This window comes from Panthera pardus, unplaced genomic scaffold, assembly GCF_024362965.1.
Source record: "Panthera pardus isolate Hobbes unplaced genomic scaffold, ASM2436296v1 HiC_scaffold_27, whole genome shotgun sequence".
In the NCBI taxonomy this organism is placed as follows: Eukaryota; Metazoa; Chordata; class Mammalia; order Carnivora; family Felidae; genus Panthera; species Panthera pardus.
In genome coordinates this window covers 10,088,896-10,111,621 of record NW_026526843.1, presented here as the reverse complement: position 1 = coordinate 10,111,621, position 22,726 = coordinate 10,088,896, and the positions used below count along the sequence as shown (strand labels likewise).

The 22,726-nt window shown below is 46.4% G+C and overlaps 1 protein-coding gene across 1 annotated transcript in view; it reads right to left on the bottom strand.

Moving 5' to 3' along the window:
• The window catches only part of F9 (coagulation factor IX), a 31,454-nt gene extending 9,816 nt beyond the window's left edge, over positions 1 to 21,638 (bottom strand). The window contains exons 1-6 of the mRNA XM_019421527.2: positions 21,386 to 21,638; positions 15,178 to 15,341; positions 14,952 to 14,976; positions 10,320 to 10,433; positions 3,468 to 3,596; positions 660 to 898 (exon numbers count right to left, since the gene is read on the bottom strand). Coding sequence (XP_019277072.1) covers positions 660 to 898; positions 3,468 to 3,596; positions 10,320 to 10,433; positions 14,952 to 14,976; positions 15,178 to 15,341; positions 21,386 to 21,473 — 759 coding nt within the window. The 5' untranslated portion in view covers positions 21,474 to 21,638. The remainder of the gene's footprint in view (positions 1 to 659; positions 899 to 3,467; positions 3,597 to 10,319; positions 10,434 to 14,951; positions 14,977 to 15,177; positions 15,342 to 21,385) is intronic.
• Positions 21,639 to 22,726: the final 1,088 nt, after the last annotated feature.

The window sequence follows — 22,726 nt, the reverse complement described above, 5'->3', positions numbered from 1 at the left end:
TTGCTTCTGGGGTGGGGTGGAGGGGGTGGGGTGGGGGGGCTACTTCTTCTCTCAGATGGAATCACTTAGGCTTTAGCTGTAGGGTCAATTGCAAGTTTTGCTACAAATCTAGCTCTTGGACGTTGCCCCGGAAATGTGCACAGGTGATTCTGTGCTGGCACAGAAAACTGCTAACAAGTTTTCATGTGATTCTGATGCTGGCACACTTTGAGGCTTCGACCAAGCCCCTGTCACATACCCTAGTTCCAGTAACTCAGTTCTTGCCTTACTCCTTCCTACGTCAGTCCTTTTAAAAATGCCTTCGAAATCAGTGTCTCTAGACCTGGAGACTTTCTCTCGCCACTTCTCCCACGAGCGGAAGTAGCACCCTGAACCCCAAGGCGCACGACCTCACTCCCAGACCTTGTTGCATGTCTGGAATGCTGCTATGCTATTTCCATGATGTCGGACTCTCCTTGACCTTGTGTGGTAGCTGTCCCTGGACTTCGCATTCACCAGCTCCCCACCAGTGAGGGCTTCTTCATATTGCTTAGCGCTGAAACTTGCCCAAACGCTTCCCTCACCCCAGTAGACCTGTCTGGTGTCCTAACGTGAGCCCCCACCTGGCCTGTCCCTTGCCCTCTGGGCTCCAGTTGTGACACACCATTAATATAGAGTACCTGCCAAGGGAATTGACCTGGTTTGGCGGTTTTTCCACCAACAATTCGAGTCAAGTCGTTCAATGGTTGGGTGACGTTATCCACATTTTTTTCAGCTTCGGTAGAGTTTTCATAGTCCGTAGTGGAATTTTCATAGTCCGTAGTGGAATTTTCATAGTCCGTATTGAGAAAAAGCGTTTCAGCGCGGGTGTGCGTCGTAGAAATGTGTGGGACGGAAACTCTTCCGCATGGAAATGGCACTAGAAAAATGGAAAAAAAAATTAGTGTTCTGATATTTCTCATTGGCAAGCAGAGCGTGTATTACAGAAATCGAGAATGAGGCCCATCCTTGTCACTTCTGAGAAGCAGGCCCATCAATATTTAAAAAATCTAATCAATGAATATAGTCTCAAACTAAAAGGTTAATTGCATTATTTTCATGGAAAGTTTTCAAACCCTTCATGAAAAGAACATTTGGCTCAGGAATCCATCATCTTTACGGAAATAGAATAGGTGTTCCAGAATCCAATTTTGTGAGAGTTTTATAAAGTCTCATGACTTTCTGTTGTGTTTCTTTTCTAAAAAGTCTCCGTCCCAAGGCCTGTCCCTAAATCGAATTCTGAGTGGTGCCATGGAACTTTAACTTTAGAATTAGGTACTTGGGACCTCCGCTGCTTTTTGTGAACCAGGATTTCTTTTGTAGACTGGAATGCCTTCTAGACTCCAAGGTGGATTTAAGGATCTGCTGGGAAGAAATCATGATTTAATTATCTGGCTTGGTTAAGCATTAACCAAATAAATTGCTGGGGCACCTGCCTGGCTCAGTCAGAAGGGCATGTGACCCTTGATCTCGGGGTCATGAGCTTGAGCCCACAATGGGTGTAGAGATGACTTAAACTGAAAAAAAAAAAAAAAAAAAAAAAAACTTTAACCAAAGAAATTGCTAATATGATTATTGCAGCCACATCCACCTGGGACCTAGCCACCCTTTTACCTTGGGTCAGTTTATTTCCTAAAGACAGGAAATCATGTACTGATACGTTGGGGACAACCAGAATGGAAATCTGTAGTCAAGCAAAGTCACCTCACATTTGATTTTCATTTCTCACGTTCCTTCTAGCCACATTCCTTATAACAGACATTTCTATAGCAACCAGCTGTAGCAAAGTATCATGAAGACAGCATGTGGTTGGGAAAACAGGAAATTAGTTCAAAATACTTATGTATAAATATAAATCAACAATGGCTGGAGAAAAAGGACCATTGCTATTGAAAGGCAGAAAAGCTCATTTTAGGTTTGGCCTACTTTGCTAAAGATAAGGCTATAATCAAATATAACACTGAATAGTAAGAGGTGGTTCTCAATTCTCTTTTTCCTTCTAACGTGGAAGGGCTTATGAGGGTTTAGCTACTATGCCATCTGTCTACACTGGAAGTTAGATTTTGAAGGCTTTTTTTTTTCCCCTGAATATAAATCATTTTATTTTTAAAACGACTTCAGATTTGAAGGTTAAAACATAGAGATACTCTCCTCTGGAGGTGAGCTAGCTGTGAAGCACTGTATGTGAAGAACCAGGCAGAAGACAGGTAGGTAGGTCCGTGAAGCATTAGAGACTGCCCTTCGTTTTAGTTGCAACAGCATGTATACCCTTGGCTTCTGGTCGTTTCTTTAATTTCCTCTGCCGGGTGCTTTGGTGAGATAGGTATCGAACCCAGTTACAGAGGATTGGTGCATGATTTAATGTACCAATTTAATATCAGGCTTTGAAAATGCAAAAGAAATTATATCTAGTGTGCTTCAAAAAGGCCCCTCATTTATCAACTATAACTGATCCTGCGGAGCCTACTTTTTTTTTATTTTTTCTTTAATCAAAGTTCCTCTTGCTTTCATGTTCAGAGGATAGCAATATGAGCGTGGAGTGGAGATGTTCTGAGTACCACCAGTCAGCTGTCAGCGTGGTGGCCCGGTCGACATGACTGGGAAACATTGTTTTGTTCACTGCTGTGGAGATGGACCGTGTGAGTCAGCCTGGCACAACTTGAAACAGATGGTCGTCAGAACCATGCTGATGTCAAGCGCGTAAACTCCGCTCGAGACCCGAGGATGGGAAATGACTTTCTCAGAGTAAGCCAGCCACACCCTGGCAGAGTCCCGCGTTACATTCCCCGTTCCCTGTGCTAGAAGCCTATGGGTCCATCATTTGTGTACCTTTTTGTGGTCTGGGATTACTATATTAATTTGACTTGGTTAATTACAGATCTATAGAAATCATATAAATTGATTGCTTCATGATATAAAAGTCAGGAAAAAAGTGGGCACAGTGAAGAATTCAGACTGAATACAGTCCTAGAATTTCTATTTAAAATGACTATGCAATTTGGAAAATTGTCCCAGCTACTAATCTCTTCTGTGATCTCAAAGGAGAGGGGAGCCTGGGTGGCTCAGTCGGTTGAGCGTCAGACCTCGGCTCAGGTCATGATCTCACGGTTTGTGAGTTCAGGCCCCCACATCGGGCTCTCTGCTGTCAGCGTGGAGCCAGGTTCAGATCTCTCGGTCCCCACTTCTCTCTGCACCTCCCCCCCCCTCCCCCCGCCGCTCATGCGTGCGCGCTCTCTCTCCCTCTCCCACAAATAAAAGTGAACATTAAAAAATATATCAGGAAAAGAGTCCACCTATAATTAACAAAACACCAGAATTATTTAAAAAAAGAAACAAGTAGAGATTATAAAAGTACATAGGCCAGTTAAGATGCTGAAGGTTCAAATAGAGATTTGGAGAATGCATCCCCCTAGCTTACAGACGACAACAACACTTATTTAGATTTTGACCTGCTGGTTCACAGGACTTTTGGTCCTCCGCAAGTTGGTATCCGGTAGTACAGGAACAAACCACCTTGTTATCAGCATCCAATTTACAAAACTGCTTGCACCTGCCATTCTTAATGTTGCACGTTACATCTGAAAGAAAGCCACATCAAAAGTAATAGCGTCAGTTCACATGCATTTCTAAAAAGTACATGAAACTACTCACTCATGTGAAGGTCAGATCTAAGCAGGGGGCATTCATGGAGAGAAGCTTGGGAGCCTCGAGCTAAGCGTAGAAAGCAAGATAAAATTCTGAATAAGGCATCAAAAGGGCAGCAATATATTTGATTTGGCATAAAACTGAAGGTTTGGATATTCTGCTTTCACTAAATCTTGGACTGCAATTAAAAAAAAAATCTGTTTATTAGAGTATAGTCTACATTCAGAGAAATCCCCAAAACCTCGCGGTGAATTTTCACAAAGTGTGTCCACCCGTTTAAACACCCAACGGACCAATGCATAGGACGCGATCCACATCTCAGAAGCTCTCCTAATGCCGCCTTCTACTGCACCATTCCTCCTTTCCAAAGGCGCCATCCCCCCCAAATTCTAACAGTGAAGTTTGCCTGTTCGTGAACTTTGTATCAGTAGAAGCTCGCAGTGTGCCCTCCTCTGTGTCTTTTCATTTAATACTTTGTGAGATTCATCCGTGTTCTTTGTACAGCAGTTCATCGACATGCTGTGTCGTATTCCATCGCGCGAATATTACTATCTTCATCCGTTTTACCGTTGATGAATATTCGAGTCGGGTTTCCAGTTTTTGCCCCTTACGTATAATGCCGTAATGAATGTGCTTATACGTATCTTTTGGTAATATGCGCACGAACACTGGATGTATACCTATGAGCGCAGTTATTGGATCATCTGTTCAGGTTTGGTAGACACTGCCAAGTGCGTTTTCTAAAATGTGCAAATTTAAATTCCCACCATCGGTGTGTGAGAGTTCCAGTTCTTAGACGTACGTAATGCAGGTTTCTTCTCCCACTCTGACTTGCGTTTTTGTCTCAGTGTGTTTTGCTGAATAGGAGTTCATGGTTTTAATAGAATCCAATTTATCTGAGCACACTTGAAGCTGGCCAAGGTGGGTATATATTAACACAGGAGAATGAAATTGGGTCCCTTAAGGTGGCTCCATGCCAAAGACATTATGTGTTGGCAAGGACGAGCGTTCTGGTGGCCCGCATTCTCTTGACTTTCCTGTACAGTCTCCCTTATTCATAGGAAGTGTTGTTCTTTGTTTCTTACAATGCTTTTTGTCTTGGATTCTATTTTGTGTGAGATTAAGATTGCTTCACCGGCTTCTTTTTGTTAGCGTTTACCTAAAAATCTTTTTATATCCCTGTATTTTAGCCTCCTGGTGTAATTTTATTTTAGGTATCTCTCTTGTCAACAGCATACAATTCTATTTTTCACTCCAGCCTGAAAATCTGCCTTTAACCCCACTTCACATTCACGCTGATTTCGGGTATCTTTGGCTTATTCCTGCCATCTTAGTCGGTATTTTTTAATTACTGCGCTTCCCTTGGTTTCTTTTATGCGATCTCGACCACCGGAAGTAGCATGGTTCAGGGCTGGCTAGCCGAAACCCGCTGAGTTCAGACACGCGGGCTCTGCCCTTGGGCCTATTTCTGTCTCTAGAGCAGCCCAGGAACACGCTGACTAGGAGATCCCTTCCCCCTTCCCTACCTGCTCAGCCACGTACAACAGAAACGCTCACTTGTGGGTACAGTTAGACCCGGAAAGTTTGAAGGCGAGGGACTATACTAGACGCCTCCTGTGTACCACCTTCCTTCCTCTCAGCCTCATGGGTGTCCTTTCCCAGCACTGAGGCCGTCAGCTCTGCCTTGACTTCTCCTGACCTCACACGGGTGCAGCCTTGAATTGCCTGGGCTCATAGCTGCACTACGGGCCTCTCCCTCTTACCTCGGCTCTTCCCTGTTGAGGCCGAGGCACGGGATGCTGTATGACCTCTCCAGGTGCCCCAGCACGTACAGCCTGGAGATGTGGGGGGAGTTAACACCCCCTCGACTAAACTTTTGACCACTGGGAGACAGGTGCTGATGGGCAAACTCCCGTCTTCTCCCCTCTCAGATGGACTAAGCCGAGGCCAGTTCTGTGGCTCCTTGGAAAACTGTCCCAAGAGATCCAGTAATCAGTTGCAGATGAGGAGGGATGACCCTTTCTATTATTGGTTCTCCTTTCCTCCCTGCCTCACCCCCCCCCCCCACCCCCCATCCCTTACTCTTGTTCTCTAGGATTGCACACCCTAATAAGTAAGCTTGAGTCACAGACTCTTTTTTTTTTTTTCTGGAAGAATCCAGTCTAGTAGAGTGACTATATGGTTTTGGAGTATATTATGGATTCTTGAGTGACAGATGTAAATTTTCAAATTTATTTTACATGGCTAGCATAGGTTAACGTAATAATTTGCTCGTGTTCCTTCCTGACACTTAAGGAATTAAGGGGAGGCAGGGGCGCCTGGGTGGCTCAGTCGGTTGAGTGTCTGACTCTCGATCTCAGCTTGGGTCTTGATTTCAGGGTCATGAGTTCAAGCCCTGTGTTGGGCTCCACATTGGGTGTGGAGCCTAAACAGGAATTAAGGGGAGGCAAATCAGCTGTTGCCAGGGAGGCAAAGGAACCAGCTTGAGCTTTAACCTTTGCTGCCAATAATCCACTAAGTGCATGATCCAAAAAGATGGCACTTGGTCCTTTGTATTTAGTTTTCAAAGACCTTTCTCCTCACTTGTGGTGATTACATCCCTGGCCCTTTTCATGTTTTTGGCTATCATTTTGTTGCTACAAAGCAATACTAAAGTGTTCAGCCAAGTCAAATACCACCTGTAGAAAGTGTTCAGTCACTATGACATTGGGGTAAGTCAACAGAGGTAGGTGGTAGGTGCTGTGGCCTAGTTTGGTTCGGACCCCGCACAACGGGAATGAATGAACTCTGTGTGGTTTTCCCAATTCTGCTTCTGTGTCCTTGGCTAAGTGATTAGACCTGTCTACCGTTTTCCTCATCTGCCATTTTTCTTCATGGCTTGGGTTGTATGTGCAGTGGGGAGTGGTGCTGTCCAATCGGCAGTCTTTTGCTCTCAGGTAAAGGACTCAAGATTCTGGAAATAGAATAATAGCTCAAGGAGTTCCAGTGGAGACGTCCCTAGCCCAGGATCTAAGGAACCGTTACTATGGGGCTCATTCATCAGTGCTTTATTGAGCATTTAGATGTCAGGCACTGTGTTGGGTATGGGTTCTCCCTGGTCCCGAGGCTGGTCTCTGTGCCTCTAGACTATCCGTTGAGCCTCTCAACTCATCTGTTCTTTTCACTTCATGGTAGCACGAAGGCCTCTTTCTAATTTTCCTCACGCCTACTGCCAAAGTTATCCTGTTCGGCTTTCTTTTACTCTGCCGCCATCCCCCCTCATATATTCACTCTTGTGAAACCAAAGCTTGGACAAAAGATGTTCTATTTCACAAGGTTACCATAGCATATGCTCTTATTCAGCTAAACTCAAGGTGTTTTCTCCATCCCACAGAAATACTCAGTAAATGAGAGTGTGGTATCTATGATGTGTTCCCAGAGTGAAAAAAGTGTTTATGTTGCTTGTGATTTTGTTTTCCTCTCCATCCTTGCTTACTGTAGGTGGATGCCTCTTACACTCTTTAGAGGGGACAAGAGTGACCCAAGTTCTTACACACCTTGATCTATCTGGAAAGGCCTCAGATGTAATGTGTAAATGGGGACATATGGTGGTCATTATTCTAACCAAAGGGACACAACAGCCAATTAATTGTTATTCTTTTAACTAGAAAGCATGCCCTAAATGTTTGTACTCCTTTCTCTGGAGAGGAGCCTGATGAACAAGGGACAAAGCAAGTAACATGATCTTGACAATGGAAATCTCCCTTTTCCCCCCTCTGGAGACAAGGGTGAGGCAAGAAACTCGGGGCCTCGGTTCTCTTATAAACTGTGCCACTTAGCAGCCTTTGAGGTCAGTCTGTGGATCAGTTTGAAGTGACAGCTTAAATGGGAGTTTGTAAATGCTTTTGCTTTCCTCCGGTGTCCGAGATAAAGAGATTTTTGAGAGGATCCCCACTTTGTTTCTGAACCGACTGTGCCGAGAGGATTTTTCTAGACCTTGATCAGGCACGCTGGGGGAGATCGAGGCTCCCTAGGGGCCAGAGGTGGTGCAGCTGCAGAGCTGTGACCAAAGCAGAATGTGGGGGACCTGAGGCCTGAGACGGTGGCAGCTGTAGACTTAGCACTTCTGCTGTGTGGCCCGTTAGCTTCACGCAGGCGATGGAACGTGTTACAGAAGTTTTGTGCTTACGTTTACATTCCTCGGGGTGATTCTCCTCCACTAAACCGTCTTTGTTTTGTTTTATTTTATTTTTAAGTTTATTATTTATTTTGAGTGAGAGAGAGAGTGAGCGAGTGAGCTTGGGAAAGGGGGAGAGAGAGAATCCCAAGCAGGCTTTGCACCGTCAGCGCAGAGTCCGATATGGGGCTCGGACTCACGAACTGTGAGATCGTGACCGGAGCCGAAACCAAGAGTCGGATGCTCAACCGACTAAGCCACCCAGGCGCCCCTAAAGTGTCTTTATTTTAAACTAAAGACATTTAGGGACACTTAACGCTAGATGCTATTTTTTTCAAATTGCTCCTTATTTTATTTTATTTTACTTTCTAAAGTAAGTTCTTGGCCCAACGTGGGGTTGGAACTCAAGACCAAAAGTTGCATGCTCTACTGACGGGGCCAGCCAGGCACCTCACTAACCACTATTTTCAATTATACTTTGCTACAGTGTGCCCTTCATTTTTAACAGAGACTAATTGAGTCATTCATTCCCGCAGCTCCAGTGGTTATATTATTTAAGCTGATAATGAGTAACTACTGCAAAGATTTCCGTACGTTTCCACAATAGCAGGATCAGATTTATCTAGGTAAGTCTGAATTTGAAATTAGAACCTTCCCAATGAAAGCGCTGCTGAGATCGTGAACCACACCCACAGGGATCGGGAGGCTTTGCCCCCACGCTGGGAAATCTGAGGGGTGGGGGTCCAAGCCAGGGCTGTCCGCCTGCATCCACTCTTTTCTTCTCACATGTTTTTGCCCGGCCACCTTTTCCTTTTCTTATCTTCTTTTCTTTTTTATCTTCTAGCTCTCAAAGGAAGATGATCACTGGAGTTCTCTGTAGTGCTGAAAAGATTCCTAAATGACATTACAGGCGACTTTTTTTTTCTTTCCTTTCTCTGCAGGACAATTGCAGCTGGTGACTTTCATTTTGTTTTATACCTTTTTCATCTGTCTGGCAGGTGGATGGCTAGAAAGTCTTAATAGACTCCTGCTAATTTTCTGCTCTTTGCCCCTAGTCACGTAGGCTGTGCTGTTAAATTCTTTCCCTAGGATTGCATCTCCATTCTTCCAGAGTTTCAGAGTAGAAAGAGGATCTGTCATTAGCGTGGTCTGTCTTTCACAACCATAATACCAGTAATCTTGCATCCAGAGATAATAAGCAAGTAGGAGAGGACTTTGGGATTTAATGCTCCAATTGCCAAAACCTCAGCAAAAAAAAAAAAAGAAGAAAGAAAAAAATTCTAGACTACAAGGAGGAAAGATGCGCAGTGCTCATAGGTTTGCTATGTAACTCTTTCGGTGTGATCCATGTGGTCAGATTCGGGAGCGAGCTCTGATTTTTGTCAACAAATGTAACATGCGAAGCGGTTCGTATGTGCCAAAAAGCGCCTGTTTTAGGGAGAATTGGCCTCCCCGTATCTCAATTCTGTACTTAATCGACTGCCGCCGCCTATGTTGATAACAGTTTAGTCATGAGTGCAAACAATTTTATGGGTTCGGTTTTCTTTGCGTTTTGTGGACAGTAGTTAGAAGCATGGGTTTTGGTCAAACTGAAGTTCAAGTTCTGGCTCAACAACCATTTATTGCCTCTATGATTTTGAGCCGTAGTTTCCTCATCTGCATAGAATGGGGATAATAATGGGACTGACCGCATATGGTTGCATTGAGGGATAATAGCAAGGGGGGAGCATCATGACCACATAAGATTAGCTACCAAATATTATTGCTCTTGCCGTAGTTTCTTGAGCTCGTCCGAGAAACTGTGACTACAGACAAACTGAATGTTTATAAGGTTTGGAAGTATATGACTCATACCCTGGAATATTATTCGGCCTTTTTAAAAAAGGAAACCCTGTCCTATGCGACAGCATGGATGAACCCGGAGGACATTATGCTAAATGAAAGAGGCCAGTCACAGAAGGACAAATACTGCCTGATTCTACTTATCTGAGGTGTCTAAAAATAGTCAAACACAAACAGAGACTACAATTGTGCCTGCCAGGCGCTGAGGGAAGGGGAAAATGGGGAGCTGCTGTTCAGTGGGTATGAAGTTGGAGTTCTGCAAGCTGAGTGAGTTCTAGAGATGTGCTTGCAGTACAGCACGGTGTCTAGTTCTTTACTGCAAAAAGAGCACGTTTTTCAGAGAAACTTCTACATAAATATTACATTTTCCAGTTTCATCTGGTTCCACAGGCAAACATGGAACCATGAGTAATCAAAAAAGAGTTACTTACCGGGGCGCCTGGGTGGCTCAGTCAGTTAAGCGTGTGACTTCGGTTCCGGTCGTGATCTCATAGCTCGTGCGTGGGTTCGAGCCCCGCGCCGGGCTCTGTGCTGCCAGCTCAGAGCCCGGATCCTGCTTCGGATTCTGTGTCTCCCTCTCTCTCTGCCCCTCCCTGCTCGCGTTCTGTCTGTCTGTCTCTCTCAAAAATAAATAAACGTTAAGAAAAAAGTTACTTACCTAACTCACAGTTCTTCCCTTCAAATCCAGTCTGACACCAGCATTCATAGGAATTAATGTCATCCTTGCATATGCCACCATTCAAACAGGGATTGGACTCACATTGATCTCCATCTTTGAGATAGGTTAAGATAAAGTTGCGTTAGCACGTGAACCGCTTAGAATGCCTCCTTGTACAGACTCGTGGGGAGGGGAGCCTCCCTGATTCTAGGGTCAGGACTGCTGATGCTGCTCCTTGTGGGATGACCCTGTCTTCCTGAGTTTCTAAAAACAACCCAAACAAAGGTTCCCCGGCTAATACCGTGCTAGGAAATTGCTCTGGGGCAGCCGTGCTCGTAGTTGATGCAACCCAAGGGACGAGGAAGAGGGGGAAGAAGGTCTGAGGTTAGAAATGGACTGTGCGAGCATAGAGAGAGAAGGGTTTTCATTCCTTTCTTGTAGAACGATGGCAAGTGAATTCTAAGTCAAGTGACATCACTTCAACCATTATTATCTCTGTGTCATTCAGGGCCCACTATCAAAGGTCTTGCCGAACACGCCGAGCATGGTAGCATATGGCATTTGCACTCAAGGAACCGGCAGCCTAAGCTTGGAGCAAATGCATCTACTTCCTTGTGTTGTCATTTCACTTTTTGTAAAAAATTGTAGCAGGCAGTAGTGGTTCAAAACCTTGGAAGAGATGCCGGGAGCATCTCTCGCTGCTTAAAGATATTCTGCTGTCTGTGAAGTGGTCCCAAACGGTCTAGGTCAAGTGAGAAGCAGCTTTTATTTATTTATCTCTTTTTAAGTTTTTTAAAGTGGTAATTCTTTACATTTAAAAACAAATTAAAAAAATATTTTTTATTACGTTTATTTATTTTTGATAGAGACAGAGCACAAGTTAGGGGAGGGGCAGAGAGAGAGGGAGACACAGAACCCGAAGCAGTCTCCAGGCTCCAAGCTGTCAGCACAGAGCCCGACGCGGGGCTCGAACCCACGAGCCGCGAGATCATGACCTGAGCCGAAGTCGGACGCTCGACCAACTGAGCCACCCAGGTGCCCCTAAAACCAAAGTTTTAAGTTTCTATTTTAATCTCAGTCAGTCGACATAGAGCATCCTATCGGTTTCAGGTGAGAAATAACTTTTAATACAAAGAATTAAAAACGAAAAGGTCTGAAAAGAGCTGAAGATCTGCTTTATTTATGTAGCGATGGGCTGTGTGTCCTGTCCGCCCTTCCTGAAGTTTGTACCTTCCCAGCGTCCTCGAGAGCCTTTGAAGACACCGGTGGAAAGAAAACAGGAGGAAAGAATCGGCAAGAGGGGAAGGGTCAGGATGAGAAGGGAGCCTTTCAGTCTGGTTTCTGAACGCTCCGGCTCCATCCACACTTCTAAGGAAGCTTCGGGAGAAAGGGATGAATAGAACCAGAGGGGAGACGGGTACACGCTTTGAGCTAAGAGAAACAGCCCGGAAGAAAACAATAGGAGCTAGATCTGCAAGAGGAAGAGGTAAAAGCTGACATCAGAATGAAAGAAGGAAGAAGAGGGCAGCAAAAGAGGCATTTCTCGTTGTCAGTCATACTCAAGAGCCAAACTCCCTGCCACCTAGCCTGTCCGTGTGCCTGCCCTAGGGAGTACGGCGGCGCATCTGTCGTGCTCCCGGTCACTGTGTATCCGGGTCCCGTCGACCCGGGGTTCCTCTCCCTTTCTCAGAAATAGTCCCTTCTCTGGGAAGGCTGCTTGCCGTAAAGATTAGACCTTGTCCCCTCTGCCCCTTGATCCAATGTGCTTTTGCACAGCTAGTTCAATTTGTTCCAATGCTCTGAAAACAAAATACGTTATCTCTGGGTTATTATTATTGATGTTCGAACCGGTCTAAAAAACGAGCTACGTTTGCGCTTTATATTACAGACCAACGGGTCTGAATTATTTAGGATGTTTCACTGAAAGGGTCTGGGCTTGCAGCCAGCGACGCAGCAACTCATTTGCTGAGACATATCTTTAAACCGAGTGTCATTTTATCCTGCATTTAGTCCTCCTTCGGGTGCTGGCCTGCGTGTACCCTGGGCTCGGGCAAAGCCACGGACGGCAGGGGTCAAAGACAACAAGGGACAAGATCTTGCCAAGCGACAGATTCCCGTTTAAGGCTACTAGGTGGTGGTTTAATGAATAACTGCATTCAGAGTTCAAGGCCGGGAGGGGTGATTGCGAAAGAGAAGGGCTTGCACGTTAGGGAATTTGGGTTCTTTTCCGGGCTCTGTGCCCACCCCCGCCCCAGCTGGGTGACCTTTAGGCAAGTCTCTTAGCCTCCCTAAGCCTCAGCGTCCTCCGTAAAATGAGGCGAATACTGCTTTGCTCACAGGGTCGGTGTGAGGCACCCACAGTGCTTGACCCACGCTAGCTAATGTGCTCGGGCATCTTTCTGCTCCAACCGGGCCCTGTCCGGGGTGAGTTGATAGCAGAGAATAAAGCAGGCGAGTGAGGGCCCTGCGCCCCGCAGCCTGTAAAAGCCCGCCCGGTGAGAAATAGCATCGGCTGTTTCTTGCTGCAAGCGAAAGACTTAGGCATGGCGTTTTGGTTTTCTTTTTGCTTTTTTGTTCTTGTTTTTGGCGGACAGAGCGGTAGGGACAGAGTCGCGCCTCTGATGTTTCCGAGATAATCTTGGCCCCAGATACAGTAAACAGTGCGGCCTGTGGCCTAGAAGGCAGGGGCCCGGCTTCAAAATGCGGTGCGGTGCTTGCGAGGTTTGGGCCAACCCTGCTGGGGGGTGGGGTGAGCGAAGAAGCGGTCGTGGGGGTTTAAGTACAGCCAGGGGTTTGGGAGGGGGGGAGGGAAGTAGAAATTGATTTGCTTTAAAAATTTCTCACAGGGCACCTGGTGGCTCAGTCGGTGAAGTGTCTGACTCTTGGTTTCGACTCAGATCTCATGGCGTGTGCGTCCAAGCCCCACGTCAGGCTCTGTGCTGACAGCGCAGAGCCTGCTCGGGATTCTCTCTTTCTCCCCCTCTCTCTCTGCCCCTTCAGCGCTCGCTCTGTCTCTCTCAAAATAAATAAATAAACTTAAAAAACTACATGTCCCAAGGGGCACTTGGCTGGCTCAAGTCAGTGGAGCATGCGACTCTTGATCTCCGGGTTGTGGGTTCGAGCCTCACGTTGGGTTGTAGAGATTACTTAAGAATAGAATCTTGAAAAAAATAAAAATGTATCACAAGATTTAAAGTTGTAAATATAATAGAAACGGAGAATAAAAAGACTTCTTTGCGCTAACTGCAGGGGAATTACCTGAGGAGAGAATTGCCACGGTCGCATTCGTTACTAACAAGGAAAGGCAAAGCGAATGTAATAGAGTGCACCTCGTCCGTCCTTCCTCACGATTTAAAAACAAAAGTGGACGGGGCACCTGGCTGGCTCAGCCAGTTAGATCACGTGTCCCTTGATCTCAGGTTTGTGGGTTCAAGCCCCATGTCGGGTGTAGAGACTACTTAGAAAATCATCTTAAAAAAATGAAAACAAAAGCGGAGACATTATGAGTTACCAGCCTATGAATAAGTCTAACAGTGTCCCCAGAATAGCAACTGGAAAATAGAACTAGATCTCAAAGTGTTGGAAACTCCGCGAATTTGCTCTCTAGGTTTTATCCGTGCAGACAGATACGCCAACCTGTGGGGCTCACGCTGCCTCAGAATCCTGCTGCCGGATTCTACGTGAGTTTGCGAAGCTTAGTTGTCACGAAAGTTTGGCTTTTCCTCTTTTTGGTCGACCCATTCAACAAATATTTACTCAGCGCTTCTGTACCGGGAGTACGTCAGTAAACAAAACACTTGGACGCCCCCGCCAACGGGAAGCTTACATTCTTACGAGGTGGGGAAAATAGATAATAAGTGGCACAAATAAGAACGTTATAGGTTACCTCAGATGGTGAAAAGCACTACGAAAAATAATAGAGCCGGATGCGGTTGCTAGGTGATGGGGTTATGGGGAGGCAGCTGAAATACTAATAGATGATCAGGGTGGGCTTCATGGAGATGGTGACGCTCGCGTGAAGAGCCGAAAGAGGGGAGGGAGCGCCCCTAGGGGAACCTGGCGGAAGAGAACCTGGCACCGTAAAGGAACAGCCGGATCAAAGGCCAAAGCCAAAGCATTCCCGCAGCATTTCCGGGGTGTGCAGGGAGCCGCAGGGAGGCCAGGATGGCTGGGGAACACCCCCCTCTCCCCCCTACTTCCCACTGTGTGTGAGGAGGTGAGCAGGAGGAGAGGGTCCCAGGGCCAGTGGAAAGGGAGGGCCGGGACCATCACGGGGAGCCTTGGGGGCCATCACAAGGAGGAGGACTTGTACTAGACAATACACATCTCAGTCCGTCAGCATTCTCACATTCTCTGCTGAAGACTGCGAACTCTGATTCAGTCCCCAGACACAGGGACCTGAGTTTCCTCCTTCCGGCCGCCATGTTTTGAAAGCCCTGGGGAGGAGTGAGCTTATCTGCCAGCTGATCCCTCCCATGCTGGCATAAACCTGTCACGAATCACCGTTGGGTCTTGAGTAAAAGAGTCGGACCCTTTGGACGGAGTCTAATATACTGTCTGTTTACACAGAGAAAAGAAACGTAGTTCTCAAATGTTTCGTGTCCCAGCCAGAGGAAAAAATTAATTGCTTACCGACATACTGCTTCCAAAATTCAGTCTATAAAGAAAAAGAGGACAAGTTAATGGCAGTACTTAAAATGTTTTGGATTTGATTGCTTCCCTTCTGTAACATTTGTCATACATCTATGTGTGTAGCTATTTAAAAATTTCAGAGAGACGGTTCTTTTTTTTCTTCTTCTTTTTCTTTTTAGGATTTCTGTTCTTAGCATCTGAAGTATGTTACGTGGAAAATACTCACGGTTTTTTCAGTGTTTTCAAAAACTTCTCGTGCTTCTTCAAAGCTACACTTTTCTTCCATACATTCTCTCTCAAGGTTCCCTTGAACAAACTCTTCCAGTTTGCCTGAATTATACCTCTTGGGCCGGCTCAGAACTTTCGTGGCATCTTCATGATCAAGAAAAACTGCAATTTAAAAGAACTGTTCTTTAGCTTTAGGAAAAAGAAAACATCGTGAAAATTAAATACACCTCTGAAGAAGGGCTTTGTTTTTAATCCAAGGAATCCCAAAGCCAATTTATCTTTGGGGCCTAGAGCCAAAAATCTATGATGTCCTCACAGCACCGTATACACACGGAGCTTTAGGAATTAAAATTCAATTTGGCTTTTAGTCAAGAGAGCTCCAGTAATGAACGGTCAGGTTTTCAATTGTATTTGGATTTACTTTGGATGAAAAAAGAAAGTTCTCAAATAAGCAGTTAACTTCACACTTTGTCATCATTTGAAAATAGCTAATTGCAGATCCGCGCAAGGTGATCCATCACCCTGGCCGGGCTGTGTTTTCAGGATGCGGTTGCCCAAATGACTCTGCAGCAAATTTCTCTGGGAAAAACAGAAGCCTGATTGTGGGCCCGCTGCACGTGCAACCCCAGTGTCTCTCACTAGATGTTAAAGAAAAACCATTGCACTAATTTGTTTATTTCCAGACTCACAACACCATCGGTTGGCACGTGTTATGGGAATTACAGTGACAAGTCCGTCTCTGGGATTCAGGATGTGCCTGCCTGTGGGGCAGTCCTGAACTCTGGAGGACTGAGGTCTCTAACCTATTTGTCTCCTTCCGTCCCTCCCTCCCCACACTCACTCACTCACTCACTCTCTCTCTGTCTCTTTGTCTCTGTCTCTCTAGATAGATATAGAAAACATATCCATCTCTATCATTTTTTTAAAAGTTTATTTATTTATTTTGAGAGTGAGATAAGGTGCGAGCAGGGGAGGGGCAGGGAGGGAAGGAGAGACAGCATCCCAAGCAGGCTCTGTGCTGTGAGCACGGAGCCCGATGCCGGGCTCCGACTCCCAAACCGTGCCATCACGACCGGAGCCGGAATCGGATGCTTAACCGACTGAGCCACCCAGGTGCCCCTCCATGTCTATTATTAATAACAGGAACTTGAGAAGTTGCCGGAGTTGTTCCTTTCTTCGAGGGACCCATCCCATGTCAACAGGACCAAGTGCTTACAAGATGAACTTTCCAGGCATTTTGGGACTGCTTGCTCATGAATTCAAAGAAAAAAAGAACGAACGAAAGAAAGAAAGAGAAAGAAAGAAAAAGAAAGAAAAACCAACTAAACCATATTCCCTTAGTTTCCCTGCAGCTGGTCACTTTACGGACACTTCTAGTCCCTCGGCAACCTCGCTTTTTCTGTGGCTCTGCGAGTCCTCTGGGGCGTCGCTTGTTTTCCTGGATGCAGCAGACTCTTCCTCTCCAACCCTTGCCAACTTTCTCGGTTCCCTTCGCTCCCTCTTCCGTGCCGCGGGATCCTGCGGTTCCCCGCCGCCAGATCAGTGCGGCCACCTGCCCGTCTTGCCTTCCGAGGCAGCCCGGGCGCCGTGGGAGAAAGCCACGCGCTGCCGCCACCCAGCCTTGCCCAGCGGGCCCTCCTCTCTGCCTGGCGATCCGTTTGCTTGGCCCCGGGCTCCCCTACCATGGCCTCTGGGTCTGCGTCCAATTTCAGCCTGGGCCGGGCGGAGAAACAGGGGTTTGCAGCCAGGTCCGACCCACCCGGATGTGAGTCCCGTGTCGACCACCCGTCGGCCGGGGGGACGCCAGGCGAGTGACGTGAGCGCCGAAGCTTTACCTCGGCCAAGTGCAAAATGGGTACGGCAGTCGTACGATAGGAACATTGAGCTCACGGTGTTGTGGGACCGGGATGGGTGAGCGGATACGCGTGCGCAGCACGTGGCGGACGCGGGCTCTGCCCTCTTTCTCCCCGCTCCTCTCGTGCTGGCCTGCCTTCCTGTTTCTCAATTCCCTTTGTAGCTCCTTGGTGCCCTTTTCTGGGGCTCTTTCCCTTCTTTGCTCCCATGCGTATCCTGAAATGATTCCTGTCGGGATCGGCGGTGACCTCCTGAAGGGTAACTTTGAGTCCACGCATTTCTTGACCGCCCCGTAACATTTCTAATGCTTCGTCTCTCTTACTTCGTGGTTCTCTTTCCACGAGGCCACCCCATTCTGGTTCTTCTCTTTGCTGTAACTCCTGTTACTCATCCACCACTCGAATCAATTCACTCCCCTTTGCCTGCCTGCCCCTTAATGTCCGAGTTCTCCCAGGTTCCTGCCCCGCGCTTTTCATGCCATTCGACTCTACCAGGTACCCGAGGCATCTGGGGCATAGAACTTAAGGAGACACTCTCTCTCGGTGCGTGCAAGTACATTTATGCTCTGTGTGCCTTGATTGCCTCACCCTAGTCCAGCCCTGACTCTTTCAACACTATTTTCTTTTTCTTTTTTTAAAGTTTATTTATTTTGAGAGCGAGAGAGAGAGAGACTCCCAAGTAGGTCCCGTGCTTTTAGCGTGGAGCCCGACGTGGGGCTCGAACCTACGAACTATGAGATCATGACCTGAGCTGAAACCGAGAGCCGGCTACTTAACCGACTGAGCCCCCCAGGCGCCCCTCAACACCGTTTTCTGAGCGCTCACCGCAGTCAGGCACTGTGCTCGATACCACATTATCCGTGCTCCCTCCCTGGATCCTCACACACGGTTGTAAGTGCGGTTTCTACAACGGTGGGCTCCGTTTTTTGGTTTTTTTTTGCATTTTAATTTTTTTTTGATGTTTATTTATTATTGAGAAACAGAGCATGAGCCTGAGAGGGGCAGAGAGAAGGGGAGACACAGAATCCGAAGCAGGCTCCAGGCCCTGAGCCGTCAGCACAGAGCCCGACGCGGGGCTCGAACTCACGGACCGCGAGATCGTGACCTGAGCCGAAGTCGGACGCTTAACCGCGTGAGCCACCCAGGCGCCCCGACAACGGTGGGCTCCAAATAGCCATCTCTAGTCAGATATATCTTCTGAATTCCAGATCATCTTCCCAGCTCCCTAACTGTACATTGTCATGCGACGAGTCGGAGCTGATGATTATCTAATGCTTCTGCAGTGCTGGACGTGACGCTCTGTGCTTTGCAGCCATCATTTCATTCCATCGTCACAGCAGCCCCATGAGATTGATCCCGACATCTCATTTTTGTAAAGGAGGAAAATGGAGGTTCACAGAGGTTTAAGTAATTGGCCCCGGGTAACACACTGAAGTGTCAGAACCAGGGTTTAGACTTTGGCAGTCAGACTGCCCGGTCCACGCTCGGAGGTACCGCTCCGTGTCCTGGAATCACATCAGATGCCCCAGATGTGTACTCCACACTTGTCTGAACCTGTTCCCCTTCCATAGCCAGAGGGGTAAAAGCCCTGTCCTTTCTACGTCCTGGATGTCACTTGATTCCCTTTCCTTCCTCTCTGCACAACTAATGTCCAGGCTCCGGCCCCTCATGCCTTCCCAGGATGATTGCAGTGGCCTCAAGACGGTCACCCCATGTCTCGCCACCCCTTCCTCCAACAGTTCACTAGAATGTTGCCAGACTCATGATAGGTGATGGCGCCTAAAGAGTGCCCTTGTCGCGGTGAGCACCAAGTAATGTATAGAATTGCTGAATCACTATATTGTACACCTGAAACTAATGTAACGCTCTATGTTAACTACACAGGAATGAAAATAAAAAATGCAATAAGAAAAAAATGATAAAAATGTTGCCAGACCGAGCATTCTAGATCAGCCATCATCAGCGCCATTCACGTTTCCACGTCCGTTGACCCGACGGTTGGGCTCTGTTGTCCAAACTCCTTAGTTTCAGGCCTTTGTTATCTGGTGACCTGACCCTGTCTAGCTATCCTACTTCACTTGTCATATTTAATATTCAAAACACCCTGAGTTCCTGAAAGACCTCACATTCTTTGTGGATCTGGATCTTTGCACGGGAGTGAGTCTCTTTGCGTAGGATGCCCTAGATCAGACATTAAAGGACAGTGAACCTACCCCTCTTTTAAGACCCAGCCCCAAATACTGTCTCTGTGCCGAGTGTTTCTCCAGTTAATATATCCCTTTGTCCTCCTGGTACACATGTTGTCACGTTACATTGAAATCTCTCACCTGACCTCACGATACTTCAGGTCAAAGAGGGAGTCCAGATGATCCCTGCGCCCCTAATACCTCACCCCAGCACCTGGCACCGTGGTCACTCAGTCTTGTGAAGTTCTGCAAAGCATACGGACCGAGGCTGTCTTTCTTTCTTTCTTTCATTTCATGCATTCGTTCTGAATTGAAGACCCCTTCAGTCCGTATACGTTACAAAATCGAATTAGTTCTGCAGAACGGGTTTGATTTCAAAATTCTAAACTGGTGCAAATAATGCCTAATGGCAGCAGCCATGAAAATGTAACATCTCCGTAAGTCATTCGTAGAAACAGCTCTTAGAAGCCAGTGACCGCTTAACAGCAGAAGAGAGCGCTGCATTAGAACTGTCCATCCTTTGGGAAATTCCCTCGGCTCTCTCCTCCAGGGCCTGTTATCTCTGACTGCAGTGACTCCAGAATCACACTGCCTTTCTACACAATTGTTTGACGGTCGTATATTTAGCCTCTCTTCGGGTTTATCTCTTCTAGCCATTATTTCCCCAGCTCTGAAATCCTACTCCCCGTCCCCGCTCCATACCTATCCTTTTTTCTCCCCCAACATCTGAGGTCTTCAAGGGAGCAGTAGCCTTCCAGAAACCTCCGTCATCTCACCACTTATCTTGAAGGAAGGGCTTGGATCTTCTGTGGTCCTAGATCTCACACTGATGAGCTACGTGTAAAGACTTAGCCTTATGTCCCACTTGGTGAATTTTCCAGCTAAATTTCTTCACCGTACCCACTTTGCCAGTTTGATTTAACCTTTGCCTTCTCGTACCATCATTTCTGCATTTCAGCGTGCCATCATGTCTGGAGTGGGAAGCACGGGGCCAGTCTGCTTTCCGGGGACCCTTGGGGTTGGCACCCTGATCCCGGCACTGGCAGCTGCTAGATTTGATTATAGTGGGTTGACAAGTAAGGGTGATAAATGCTTCCTGTGAGAACACGCCGTTTGCCTAAATGGGGTAATTCCTCCCCTGTGTGCCTGCCTTTGGGAAGTGCATAAAGTCACTGAAGTTGAGGGGTGCCTGGGTGGCTCAGTCTGGGTGACTTCGGCTCAGGTCATGATCTCACGGTCCATGAGTTCGGGTCCCGCGTCGGGCTCTGTGCTGGCAGCTCGGAGCCTGGAGCCTGCTTCCGATTCTGGGCTCCCTCTCTCTCTGTCCCTCCCCTGCTTGCGTGCAATCTCTATCTGTCTGTCTCTCTCTCAAAAGTAAATAGACATTAAAAAAAATTTAAAAAGTCACTGAAGTTGTGAAAAAACCAAGCGATATGCATCGCATTCACTCTGTTCCCACTCCTTATGTCAGCCTTGGACTCGTTTTGCTCAAGTGAGTATTGGGTTTCCCCCTGTATTAACTCCGAGATGTTTAGAAGCAGAGACAAAAGAATTTCTCCTAATCCATGAAAAAGTTTAGGGATAAATAACAACTTAGTAACGAAGACTTCGTTTTAAGTAACACGTCAAATTGAAAGTGTATGCGTTTATGGATATTTAAAGCCACAAGCCTGCCGCATTTTATAGTTCTAACATTTTGAACTGTACCAGATATCTTAAAAATCAAGCTCTTTCTGTAAATAAAACCATTGTGGCTTTCATGTGTCCCGTTTTGATCTCAAAGTGGTGAGTAAAAAAAAAAAACAAACCACATGACAGAGTTAATGTGTTTCATATTCTGCTGTGTCCTGGTTAAAACGTTTTCCCACTTTTATTTTTCTTTAACCCAGGAGATGACTGTTTTCAAAGCAAATTTACCTGGTCAAATCATAGGCCTACCAGTGTCCGTTAAAAAAGAAAAAAGTACCATAGGCATTGTGAATCTAGTTTTCGCAGTTAAGAAGACACAGCTCCTAGAGAACCGGCACCTACCAACTCACATGCCGATGACTGGGATCTTAAACGTTGCTGTCAAATCCTGTAATCACTGTTTAGTGGAAAAGATAGCACCAGACATTTCTATATCTAAAAGGCAAGCATACAGTGTATCTTGAAAAAGGAAACCAACCTGTACAGTCAGCACCGAGTAGATATCCTAAAAGGCAGATGGTGATGAGGCCCGGTGGTTCTGCCATGATCATGTTCAGGCACTGCATAACCTTTGCCGACAGATTGTGCAAGTAGCAAGGTTGACCAATTGTTCCAAAGTACAAGCTGAGCTGTATTTACTTCTGGGAAACAGTGTCCGTCTCCCCCAGTGGGTCTTTGGGTGATTTCCAGTGGCTTCTTGGGTTAAGTGAAGAGTATAGGCAGTGTCAATCTTTAAACTTCACCTCTGATTCTGTGGACTTCTACCGCAGTGGCTGATGGGAGACTGAAGCAGGAAATGACACATCATTAGAATGGGGTGGGGGGAGGGGTGGTGCAGCGGGTACAATGGCTGGAGTGGCCGTGGCAGCAAACTTCATCGGTGGGATCCATGTTTATCCTCGTCAGGGAGCACTAATGGCATATGGTTTAAAAGTAAAGAGAGACAACGAAGTCATTTGGTTACCTACCTTAAAACTCACTGCTCAACATACGTTGGGCCGCTTGGTAGATTCTTAGTATGTTCCTTCTCACGACGACTCAACTTCCTTGTGCCATGTACCCAAATGGTGAAACATAAGGACCCTACTCAGAACACACGTATGTATGAGTGTGTATGTGTGCATATATACTTATATATTTCTATGATACGATGGACGAGTAGTAGTATATAATAGTTTGTGTTAATATGTCCTACCACTTCACATACAATACAAAACATCGACGTATACCAACGTTTACCTATCATTCTTTGTGCTGTTGTTGTGATACATTTTATTTGTACATGTTATAAACTCTACGTGATATGATTCTGCTTTAAGCAGTCAGCCTTTCAAAGAAATTTAAAAATGAGAAGAAGTAGTTTCTATTTAGCCACATATTTACCATTATGAAATTCATTTCTTTGTTTAGATCCAAGTTATAATTTTTCATCACTTTGAATACTCCAACAATTTTGATAGTATAGGGCTTCTTATGATGAATTTTCCCCGCTTTCGTTTGAAAATGTCTCCATTTTACCTTCATTAAAAAAAATGTTTTTTGAAGTTTATTTATTTTTGAGAGAGACAGAGACAGAATGTGAGTGGGTCAGGGGCAGAGAGAGAGGGAGACACAGAATCTGAAGCAGGCTCCAGGCTCCGAGCTATCAGCACAGAGCCTGACGCGGGGCTCGAACCCACCAGCTGTGAGATCACGACCTGAGCCGAAGTCAGACGCTCAACTGACTGAGCCACCCAGGTACCCTTAGGGTCACAGGAAATTGTAAAAACAGTTCAGCGAGGTCTCGTATACCTTTCACCCAGTTACTCCCAATGTTTAT